A 13002-nucleotide genomic window follows, 5' to 3' on the forward strand; every position below is an offset into this window, starting at 1 on the left:
CGGTGTGATCGTGGCTCCCGTGGTGGGGACGTTGCCGTTATAGCTAAAACCAATATCAAGATCTCGGTTTTGCCTGGGATCTCTAATCATGAAAGCTTGTTTTTAAACGTATCGTTTTGTGACTTAAAATTCTTGCTTTGTGCTGCTTATCGATCGCCTGATGCAACCGACTCGTTTCTTTGCAAATTGTACGATTATCTTTTGCCCTACCGTGGTCGCCCGGTTATTGTAACAGGTGATTTTAATCTGCCGAGTTTTGACTGGAATCGGCCTACTTATGGAGAGAGTGACCCATGTGATACTTTCTTAGACATGATGTTGGCTATAAGTCTAAAACAGTTAGTTTTGGAACCTACCCGTCTTGACGCCATTCTAGATTTATTTTTGTTAGCGACGCATTTTCCAGTGGTGTAGTAAATGTAGATCCTGGTATTTCCGACCACCGGCTCTTATCGCTTTATTGTTCTTGTACCTGGTTTGTCAGTGTTGAAGACCAACCGGTCAACCATGTCAAAAATTTTGACCGTGCCGATGACGCTTCTATTATTGATTACTTAGAGTTAAAATTTGATATCCAAACTAGCAATGATGTGCACACGTTGTGGACGCACTTCAAGGAAACAATAAAATACTGCATCGAGCATTTTGTACCCTTAAGGAAGGTTAGAAACAAGCGTTACAATGAATGGATTACCCGAGATATCATTCAGACAAAGCGTAAGATTAAACGTCTTAGGAGAAAGAAAAGTCTAGGGGAGCAACATTTACAAAGCCTGAAGCAGTCTTTGGAATGTAAGGTTAAATCAGCGAAAGCTCATTATTTTACCGTAACACTTCCGGAGTTAATTAAAAATGACCCCTCTAAGTTTTGGCGGTGTTTGCGTGAACGTAAAAATATTCTGAAATAGCTGTAAATGGTAAAATTGTAAGAGATGACAAAGAAATAGCTCAATCATTACTTTCAATCAGTCTTTTCACCAGGCAGATCTGTTCCTAAACGCCCAACGGATTATTCAAATATACCTGTTATTTCGGATCTCGGAATACTGTTATTATTACGAAAACTTGATCCTAGAAAAAGTTCCAGCCCCGATGATCTTCCTAATGGACTCTTGAAACGGTATGCTGATGAGCTATCTACCTTTTTAACTAACATTTTTCAGATCTCTCTCACATCAGGTGAAGTCCCGTATGATTTTTTGGTTGCTAGGGTCAAACCACTGTTTAAAACGAGAGAGAAACTTTCAATTTCTAACTACAGACCCATTTCCATCACAAGTAGCTGTTGTAAAATGTTGGAGCATGTTATTGTAGAATTCATTCATGAATTTCTGGCTGAAAGGAACATTTTGTCGCCCTATCAACACAGTTTTAGAAAAAAATATGTCCACTGTTACGCAATTGGTCACTACTGTTCATCACTTCTCTGCGGTATTGGACGAGTCTGGACAAGTTCATGTGAGTTTCCTCGACTTTAGCAAGGCCTTTGACAAAGTGCCACACGATAAGCTTTTGTATAAACTTGAACACATTGGCTTTCCGATTGCCTTTTGAACTGGATAAGAGCTGATTTAAATAACAGAAAACAGTATTTTGATATTATTGTTGTTTCTCTAATTTTCTTGCTGTTACCTCTGGGGTACCCCAGGGCAGCGTGCTGGGACCGCTGTTGTTTCTTCTTTATATAAATGATTTAGCCGACGTAGTTCCCGAAACCGTCTTCATCAGGCTGTTTGCCGATGATTGTGTTGTCTTTAGAGAAATTCGCTCACCTGATGACTGTGAAGTTTTGCAGGAATCGCTGGTTGCAATAGAGAGTTGGTGTGAGCAGTGGGGAATGATGTTGAATGCCGGAAAATGTGCATTTCTACGAACAATGCGCAAAAAACATTTCTTCAACTTCCAGTACTTCTTGCAGAACACTTGTATTGCAGATGTTGGGGAGTACAAGTACTTGGGCCTCACTTTGAACTCTAATTTATCTTGGTCTGCCCACGTAAAACGTATTTGTTCTGCTGCATTTACTAAGTTGTGTTTTTTGAGACGAAAATTAAGACATTCTCCAAGTCACGTTAAGCTATTAGCCTATGAAACTTTTGTTAAAGCTAAACTTGAATATGCTTCCGTGATATGAGATCCGCACTTGAAAAAAAGATATCTACATGCTTGAGCTCGTTCAGAGAAGAGCGGTGCGTTTTATTTTTAACAAATATGGGCGTTACGATTCTCCGTCGAAGCTCATGACTGATAATGGCATTCAAACCCTAGCAGTTCGTAGACGCTTGGCCCGTTTATTCTTCCTCAACAATATTGCTACTTCTAAGGTGAAAATAACTCCGTCAACTATGATTAAACCGCTAAGCACAATAAGGACCCGTCGCATGCATGCTCATTCCTTTCAGCCTATCTTCGCCAAAACTAATCAGTTTAAGCACAGCTTCTTCCCACGTACAACTTCCGAATGAAATGCGGTCCCGGAAGCAGTGATACAAGCCAAAAATTTTTCCCAAGCGCTCCAGGAAAGCATCTGTCGCTAAGTATATGCATTGTATGGTGTGCTTAAGCCTTGACCAATCTGCATTGTACTCCTTTTTATTGTTATTATTTTTATTCTTTGTTTGTATGTGTAACAGTGTTATGTGTATTGCCAATTGCCCCTCCTGCTTGGGCCACAAACTGGCCTGCAGTATTCGCAATACATAATAAATAAGTAAATAAAATATTACATCGAGTTCACGTCTATTCGTTAAGCTGTTTTGTCAAAACTCGTTTAAATCGACTGCAAAACAACAGCGAAACTAAGTAGACGCACCGTCAAGCTCCTCTGCCTTAACTTCACAACAAAAGGAGAGGTGCGTTGGGGGCAGACCACTTGGACAAACACACCTGGCATCGCAGAAGACAAAACTTCAAGTGTTTATCACTTAATACTGTAGTGTTGTTCCCATGAAATGTTACTGCGTACTTTGGCAAAACAAAACTGTTTGTTTTAAAGCATTGTAAAATACAGTTCATCATATGTTGACGCGAAATCTGTAAAGAAAAATGGCAGAACAATGTATACCCTGGTTGTTAAATTTGTCCAAGTTTTCCTTCTACATCGTGGTCACGAAAACTTTTTGCAACAATATTTCCGTACAAAAAAATGAAACAATATTGAAATAAATATACCTTAATATAGCACCTTGACTTGGGTGAGTTGGTACGTAAATGGATAGGCTTCAGCATGATTTAGACGAAGACCATAGGAGACACACAAAACATGGACCAGCAATGACTTACAATGGAGTTCATTTGCACTAGAACAAGCCTTTTTATGTGACATAACCTGCCTGTATAACCTATACGCAGAAGAGCAAGATTGAAGATGATATGAACAGAACCCGAGATCTATAAGAAAAAAAATGCAAATGCTTACAGTGGGACCAAGTATCAAAGATATCGATGGAGGCGGAAATGTTGTAGGCCCGTGTGCTCAGATTTGGGTGCACGTTAAAGAACCCCAGGTGGACTAAATTTCCGGAGCCCTCCACTACGGCGTCTCTCATAATCATATAGTGGTTTTGGGACGTTAAACCCCACATATCAATCAAGTATCAAAGATAATGCACATCTATATCACACAAGGCAAACTGAACTTTAAAACTAAGACGGCACATGATTGATACTCCTAGAACGACACCTTCAAAATAAAAGCTGACCGAGAGAAGGGCGAGAAATGTTTAACTTGTCCTGGTGATAAGTAAAGTGTATATCAAAAGAAGAAGCGATCAAAAACATGGAGAGCATGTAGGGAGGAATCAACAATCATAATAACCTAGCGAACAGATATTGGGGTCACTTACTAAAACAACACTTTCTTACGCTCCCAGCAGACCCGCGCTATACATAACCAAAAGCAAAGAAAGTAAGTTGTAAGTCGGCGCTCATTTGTGTTCTGTGTGTCTCCTATGGTCTTCGTCTAAATCGTGTTAAAGCATCCAGTACCTTCATATGACTTGGTTTTACATTCGGCGAATTTCAAGAACGTAATCCATTCGACGCATATCCGAAGCCTGTAGTTTCCATTATTTCCGTGGGGTACAAGCGCCGCTGAAAGAGCCCGCATAGACAGTAGCGCCACAATTCCCTCTGGGAAATCTGGTGCTAGTATGAAACTCTAAGCTTCCAATAATGATAATTTGGGTCGCAGACACACTTATCTAGAAATATATAACAACGGCGGTCATTTTTGAGCCGGGCTGCCAGCGATAGGTTCCGCGGTTTGCTGGTTCGAGGTCTCTGTGATACAGCCTAGATTGAAGCGGTAGAAACACCTTGACAATCACCTATCAGTGAAAACGGCCTCAAAGGCTGCTCGAAACACATGGTCTATACCTTTAGCTCGAACCTGCCCCATGTGCCCTGAAAAAAGAGGAAGCTCTAAATGTGACAAGTACTAGAAGAAGACCAGACTTTCAGTGTTCATGAATAGGCAAGCCGCCCAACAGTCTTCTGCTCTGCTTCCCTATAACACCGTAGAACGAGTGATTGGGTGCATGAGTTCAACGTACCTGCACGAGGGCGACGAGTACGTATAGAAATCCAAAGAGTGGCGTGACATTGAACGAGCCGTATCGCAGCAGGTCGGTGGCGGTGAGGAAGATGAGCTGTCCCGGAATGACCACCAGCAGCAGAATGCGCGCCACACGGCCAACCTCGGAAGAACCGGCGAACAACACCAACGGGTTTGCACACCGGGTCGCATCCTCGGGTGGCAGCACTCCCATTTCGACGCGCCGGCTCAGGAACGTGGACAGTCGGCAACAGTAAATGGCCGCCAGGTTACCGCCCACGGCTGCACACGCGTCACAATTGGCCCACTAAAGTTCAGAGGATGATGGTGGGTAAACAAATCACTTAGTAGTCTACCTGGTTGTGCATGACATGGAAGATAACTCGACCGCCCCACTTGCCTGTCCATGCACCAGTGTTTTTGTGCGCTCGTAGCTGTTTTGTCAATAAGACTGCAGCAAAGGATCGCGAGTACAGCCATCTCTTAATGCGCGGCCTGGTATAGTAATTACTGGGACCATTGTAACAATTAGCAGGCACATCGTGTTTGTCTGTATCTGTCATGGTCACGTAGCATGTCTCATTCACTAATGAACTTGGCGGCTGCCATAACAGACGATGCATGCATCCCGGCACAAAGCTAGGCACCTTTATCTTCATCATCAGCCTAACTATGCTCACTGCAGGATAAAGGCCCCTCCAGTGTACCACCAGTCAACTGGGACCTGTGCTTGATGCTGCCACTTTATACCCCCAAACTTCCTAATCTCATCTACCCACCTAATTTTATGTCTCCTCCTTACCTACTTGCCTTCTCTAGGAATATAGCCGGTGACCCTTCATGACCAGCGATTATCTTGCCTTCACGCTATGTGCCCTGCCCGTGACCACTTCTTGATTTCAACTACGATGTCGTTAACACCCGCTTGTTCCCTGATACACTCTATTCTCTTCTTGTACCTTAGGGTTACACCAGTCATTTTCCTTTCCATCGCTCGCTGCGTCGTCGTCAATTTAAGATGAACCCTATTTGTAAGCCTGCAGGCATCTGCTCCGTAGGTAACTACTTGCAGAACGCACCTGCTATATACCTTCCTCTTGAGGGTTGGTGGCAATCGTACAGTCATGATTTTGGAATGCTTACCGATTCTTATTCTCCTAGTTACTTCATTGTCGTGGTTCAGCTCCGTGGTTACTAGCTGTCCTAAGTGAATGTACTCTTTTACAACTTCAAGTGTACTGCTACCCATCTCAAAGCGCTGTTCTTTTCTGAGGTTGTTGTACACTGCTTTCGTTTTATTAGATGTATTTTAATACCTACATTTCTGCTCTCCTTTTATAATTAAGTAGCCATGAATTACAACTCATTTTCTGAGTTACTCAGCATTGCTTTGTCGTCCGCGAAGCGCAGGTTACTAGGGTACTCTCTATTCACTCGTATTCCTAACTCTTCTCATTCCCGCTCTTTAAAATCCTCCAGTATACAAACACGTGGTAAACAGCATTGGGGATAACGTAGGCCCTTGACTTAGAGCCTTCTTTATTGGTATTCTGCGCTTGAACATTTTGTTTATTACATTTTAATGTCTTAAATCTGTTAGCAATTACCTTTGTAAATAACTTGTATACGGCGGAGAGGAAGGTGAACGGCCTGTAATTTTTCAAGTCCTTGTCGTCCCCTTTCTTATGCATTAACATGACGTTTGCCTCTTGCAATATTCTGGTACCATCCTCATCAAGAGACACTTCGTAAACAGGGTGGCCAGTTTTTCTAACGCTATCTGTCCTCCGTCTTTCATCAGATCTGATATGGTAACTTATCCTAGCCAGCAGCTTTGCCTTTTTGCATTCCCCGTCAAGGCTTTCCTGGCTTCAATTATTACTGATGGGATGTCATCTGAGGTGCTGCTCGTTCTTACATTATAATCGTGTTTGTCCTGCTACTATGCACAACCCTGTAAAACTCCTCTGTTATTTAAACTAATCTATTCATATTGGTATTGCTTTGCCTTTCTCGCTGTTTAGATCATAAATTTGGTTTTTGCCTATCCCAAGTTTCTTCTTCACCGATCGGATGATTTCTTCGTTTTTGAGAAAATGTTCAAGTCTTTATTTATCAGTTTATTTATTTATTTACTTATTTATTTATTTACAAGTACCTCACAGGCTCCTCGGGGAGCATTGAGTAAGGGAAGCATCACAAAAAGAAATGGAAAACAAGGCGATACATGAGTCTAAAAAGTGCTAAAGTAACGCACTTGCGCGACATCAAAACAAATTGAATTACATGGCAAAATAATACTAAGAATAACACCAACTAGTAACTAACAGCCTAATAATACGAAAACAATACTCAGGAAAAGTAAAAATAAGCCAAGAACTATTAACTAACAGAGAAATACCAAGAAAACAATACTCAGAAAGTAATGAAAAATAACACTCAATTTTGCCAAAAGAGCGGTACGTAGGTCGTGCAAAAAATGTACATCACTTGTGCACTTATTGAAACAAGAAAACAAAGTAGAAAGGAATTCATAGTACGAATCTTCGCACATACGACGCGATACGGCTCGATGCATAATGTTATGATTATAATGCGAGTATATTGTGATGATTACATCGCATTATCGAGTATAATGCGATGTACACGTTATACTATTTTACATCGGATCTCTCACGCTGATCAGTCACATTCGAAAGCTCTGCCAGTTCTCTTTTGTCTGTTGTGTTTGAGGCTTTCATGGTTTGACGTTTCTTAATGAGGTTCTTATGTCTCCAGGGTCAGCTTGGTACTGTCCTGTCTAACTACCGTACCTGAGCCATAGATGTATCAGCCGTGCGGACAAGCGAAACCCGAGCTTTTCGCACCCCCCCCCCCCCCTACCCGTAAAAAAATGGCAGCATATCCACGGAGTGAATGATGGAGAGTGGGGCGAAGCACTCGTCCGTCCATGCGTCCGTCTGTGTGACCGCCCATGCATCTGTTCGTGCGCCCGTCCCTGCCTTCGTTCATGCATCCGCCCCTGCGTCCGTTCATGCGTCCATCCATGCATCTGTCTGTGTGTCCGTTCGTCCATCTATTCAACACTCCAAGTCCCAACATCTCGCATCTTTTTATCATATATTCCCCATATAGAAGAACCGCCATTCAGTGGACATTCCAAGGATTCAACGAGAGGTGGCACACACACACTTTCTTACTGCTTGCGCTTCGGGTCTACTTCCCACCTTCAACCACCTTGAGTTCATGGTATGTACTAGTTAACTGTAATCATGACAATGCGGCCCAATGCTCGCTAAACCTTTCTAAAACCAAGGAGGTTACGCCCAGCGAGTATAACGTAGCAACCTTTTCGTGTCAGATAGTGCTCAATGTACATGCCAGTGGCTGTTAATGTGAAATGAGAGACAGGAGGATTCAGCTTTTAATTTCTCACGGCTTGCGCTTCGTATCTGCTTCCCCCCTTTAACCACCTCGAATTCATTCATGGTATATACTAGTTCATTGTATTCATGGCCCTGTGGCTCAACGCTCGCTAATCCTTTCTAAAACTAAGGAGGTTACACCCAGCGAGTATAATGTGGCAACCCTTTCTTGTCAGATAGTGCTCAATGTACATGCCAATGGCTGCTAATGGAGATCGCAGCGTGCGCGTTGACTTAAGGCCGAATTCTCCTGTCTCTCATTCCCCATTAGCATCCATTGGTATGTACACTGAGCACTATTTTTTATTGTTAAACAACGCACAAAAGAAATCTCTCACCGGCACCACCTTGGAGGTCAAATGTGATACCTATTTCGGGTATGTGCCACTGGTAGTTACGTACTACAAGGGACGCACAAGCGACGCCATAAGGAGCTTCGCCCTTAAATGTTGCGGGGCGGATCCCCCCGTTTTCGACAGTGGTCACTCTTGTCTGCACGCTGGGGAAATCAACAAGTAAGGAGAAGTTTTTTGTCACAACAGTAATCACTCGAATTTGTTGTTAAGGGAGAATGAAACTGTTACGAGGCAATGTAACAAAATAGTGAAATTTTGCCAAAATTCTCGCTCTGATGATTTTCCTTGTAGGGTGTTCGTGGTACGGGTCGCTTATGCGACGCTTTTGCGTCTTGTGCTGTAATATTGCAGAGCATGCAAGTGCTGAACAGGGGCCCTATAATATTACATCACTTTTTTATGTTCTTATCCTGCTGTCACTTGTTGATACAGTTACGGATGGGAACAAGCAAAATTTTTATGGACCGGTCAAACCATTCGCTGCTTCAGGAAAATAATTTGCTTTGAAAAGGATATATCATCACTGCTGCCCTGTCGAAGCTATTATGAGCCGATGAGCGTGACAAACCATTTTCGATGCTTAAGTTTTTCCGTACTGAAACGCTAAAAAGTGTTTGCGCTTTAGTTTCTGATAGACCTGATCAGCCTTGCTCATGGTAACTTGGAGCTATAGCGGCAGCTTGTAGAGTGACAACTAATAAAGCAGTGGACTAGAGATCAGTGGGAAGCTCAGCTTTCAAGATTGCCCCACAACTTGACCCACTGGACCACGGAGAAGGTGAAAAATCGTGGTTTTTAGCACTATCGAGGCTTAGTTAAGAGTCGGGCTAGTAGGTTTTCACTCAACCTAAATTGTCTTCTGCAGCTCAAAATAAATCTGGGACAGCAAAGAAGCACACACGTGCAGCCCTGCTTATTTCTCTCTATTCCTCGTTCTCTCAGCCTGTATATGCTCACAGACACTTAAATGCGCAAAAACTACTAAACACCGTTGTTCTGTGAGTAGAAATATTTTATTATAGTCATAATTGATCTCGCCGGCTGCTATAAGTGGCTACCGCTTATGTGATTAGCAGCTAGCCGACTTGAATTACAATTAGAAGATGCTTTCCGGCTTTGTGACGTCGTGTAACAAGCAGGCGAATTTGGGGAAAACAAAAAGCTTAACATGCTGAAGAACCAATGGCAAACAATATGCCACATCGAAAATAGTTTACTCTCTTATTGTTACGTGGTCGTGCATAAGTGGACATTTTGCGATGGATTATTTTTGGGTCATTTGTTGTCTCGCGTGACAAGCTGGTACTCTGGGCATGACAGAGACTGTCATGACGGACAAAGACTTCTTTGCACGCAAGAAGGCATTGACTGCCTTCTTGCGTGTCAGTTTCTGTCGTCCCTTATTCATATCTAGAGGAATTCGATACATTACCATTGTATAGTCACTGCAACATACTTTGCCAAGCACTTGCACATCCTGTGCGGTGTCTGGGTGTGCACTCAGTATGAAGTATATTTTGTTCTTACTTTTCAAATTAGGGCTGCTACTTGCCTCTAAGAGTTTACTTGGTTTCAGCAGAAGATTTCCAAGATCCGTAAATTATTGCGTTCTACGAAACTCTGGACCCTGTCAAGCCGCCATTGGAACCTGAACTTGAAAATAGTGAACGCAATAACCTTATCTAGTGAGGCAAAGCTAGCTGCGCCATTCGAGGAACTAGGAACGCTAAATGGGATGTAATAGGGCTCAGTGAGGTTAGAACAGATGAGGCTTATAAAATGCTACAGTATGAGCACGTACTTTGCTATAGCGGCTTGGTTGATAAAAGAGAACGGTAGGTGCGGTTCCTTATCCACAGAAATATAGCTGGTAACATAGAGAAATAACATAGCATTAATGAGAGTATGGAACGTATCGCAATTAAACCAGGGGTGAGACTTCTGGAGCAGTTTTCGGAGCCACAAGATTTCAATTTTGGAGCAGTTGCTTTGGAGCAGTTAGCAACAATGTAGTCCTGGGAGCTTAAAAAGACAAGCTGTTGAGAAACATAACAGCGCCAGTGCGTATTGCAATTGGCTAAAAATACATACAACACTGAGACAGATATCGAAGGAAGTTTTTGAACAAATTATTGCTTTGTACCACTTCACTCACTTTTTAGTTTCCTCAAGGGCCCCCTCAAGGGGGGTATTACATAAGGAGTGGGGTTACAGTTGGGCGACATATATACATAATGATAATACACAAGTATACAAACAAAAATTATACGTAAACATTATATATACATTTGTAAATTATGTTCATCAACCAGATATGCATATAATAAGTAGCCACAAATAAACATAAGAGTAAATTAGTGCTTAAGCTTCTCAGCAAATGATGATGGGCAGGTGATATCAGCGATAGACCGGGGCAGGCCGTTCCACTCATTCGATGAACGGCAGAAAAGGAGGCCGAGAAGGTAGTGGTGCGGCTGCGTGGACGGGTTACTTGTAAGTGATGCTCAGTACGAAGAGAGAGGCGTGGGGGTGGGGCCAAGATGTATGGTGTGTGATGAAGCGAGCTGTAATAGAACTTGTGAAAAAGGATTAGTGGATCAACGCGGCGCCGGGATGACAATGAACCTAAGCCGGATCGTGCCTCCAGTAGTGATGCACTTGAGTGATATGTATACGATGAATGAGTGAATCTTGCCGCGCTATTTTGGACTGCTTCAAGTGCATTGGTGAGATATGCTTGATGGAGGGACCATATCGGGGATGCGTACTCAAGTTTCAGACGTACAAGTGTTTTACATGCTAGTAGTTTGACGTGAGGGGGTGCATGGCGTAAATGGCGTTTGAAGTATCCCCAGGTTCGATTGGCTGAGGTAGTAATGCGCGACACGTGAACAGACCAATCTAAATCATTTGACAGGGTGACACCGAGATACTTAAATGAGTCCACTTTTTCTAAGGGAGTATTGCTGATGTTATAGGGCATATAGGAGGGCTGATGGCGGCGGATGAAACAAATTACTTTACATTTATTGGGGTTAAGTGTCATTAGCCAGCGTTGCACTTTCTTAAGGCCATCTTGCAGGGCACTGTGGTAAGAGTCGGTGTTAATTGCGCGATATATGGCACAGTCGTCGGCAAACAAACGGATATGAGAAGAGATGGAGGGGAGAGTAGGGGACCCAGGACACTTCATTGCAGGACGCCAGACGTAAAGAGGAGAGGTGCGGATGTATGATTATTGACATGCACTGACTGATGACGGTTAGCGAGAAATTCAGCAATCTAGCAATCCAGGTAGGGGGCAAGTTCAAACGGGATAGTTTTAGTAATAGCCGCTTATGAGGTAACTTTTCAAATGCTTTGGCATAATCGAGAAAAATAGCGTCAACCTGGGTGTTTCTGTCGAGGTTAATGTGCAAGTCATGGGTGAAGATGGCAAGTTGCGTCTCACATGATAAGCCTTTGCGAAAGCCATGTTGGGCACGGTGAAAGAAGTTAGCGGTGTCTAGGAACTGCATGATGTGGCTGTAGATTACATGTTCCATTATCGTGCAGGGTACACTTGTAAAAGAGATATGACGGTAGTTAGGATGGGAATTTTTTTTTCGTGATTTGTAAATTGGAACGACCTGCCCGCTCTTCCAATCGATGGGAATACTGGAGGATGATAAATACTCGGTAAATATTAGTTTCAAGTAAGATGCGCACACATGTTCTTTATTTTTTAACAGTTTAGAATCAACACCGTCTACCCCGGGTGCTGATGATAACTTTAGTTTTTCGATTATTAGCATTATGCCATTGTCGGTGAATTTGATGGGTGGTATGACAGAGTGTGAAGGTGCAGGCGGTGACGGACCAGGAGTGGCAGGTTCAGTATGAAAGACAGATGAAAACGCGACGTTAAACGCATTGGCACACTCTTGGTCAGTGATCATTATGTCATTATGATCTGTGAAAATGAGTTTGAGGAACCTTGGGTTGCAAGATTTGCCAGAATTTTTGGGGGTTGTTATCTAATACACTGGGTAGGGTATCATGAAAGAAGGAACATTTTTTGCGACTATGTAACAGCTAAGAGGTAGTCTTTCTCTGCCTCATAATGTTTGCTCCCCATCACAGGGGAATTGTGTTGCTTTGCGGAGCGAAATGGCCTTTTCTTCTTGTCTTTCAGGGTTCTTAATTTTTTTGTGAATTATGGTTTATGATGATTTCCTCAGAAAGTTATAACAGGAATATGTTTAGAAGCGAGCTCAGTAAGCTTGCTATGAAATATCGACCAATTATCTTGAAGTGTTCGGTTGTGGAATTCGGAACAGTAGATAGGGTAGAAGGAGATAAGTTTGTTGTTGATCGCGTCGTAGTTACATTTGTCATACAAGCGTATTGTTTTGTCCCATGATTCTAGTTTCGGAAAGGCAAAAGCAAAAGCGGCATGAATCATTTTATGGTCACTAATTTTTTTCAGCTGAGTCAATGAATATAAACTGGAAGGATTGTTATTTAAAATGAAATCTAGAATGGTGGCCGAGTCCTGTGTGACGCGCGTATTTTCCGACACAAGCTGAGTCAACATCGTTTTTCCGACACAAGCTGAGTCAACATCGATGAGCAAACATCGTTTGAACTGTACTACCTTTTTACCTACCCCATGACCCATTTAGCC

The 13002-nt window shown here is 42.7% G+C and overlaps 1 protein-coding gene across 8 annotated transcripts in view; it reads right to left on the reverse strand.

The window, feature by feature from the left end:
- Positions 1-13002, reverse strand: part of LOC119173523 (solute carrier family 41 member 3) — an 880209-nt gene that overhangs the window by 162961 nt on the left and 704246 nt on the right. For 7 of the 8 annotated variants that reach the window (XM_075896486.1, XM_075896484.1, XM_075896483.1 and 4 more), the window contains one exon: positions 4554-4837. In XM_075896486.1, the coding sequence (XP_075752601.1) occupies positions 4554-4837 (284 nt within the window). Of the gene's footprint in view, positions 1-1772; positions 1868-4553; positions 4838-13002 lie in introns of all 8 variants that reach the window. The other variant, XM_075896482.1, reaches the window with a different exon arrangement.

This window comes from Rhipicephalus microplus, chromosome 5 (genome assembly GCF_043290135.1).
Source record: "Rhipicephalus microplus isolate Deutch F79 chromosome 5, USDA_Rmic, whole genome shotgun sequence".
NCBI lineage: Eukaryota > Metazoa > Arthropoda > Arachnida > Ixodida > Ixodidae > Rhipicephalus > Rhipicephalus microplus.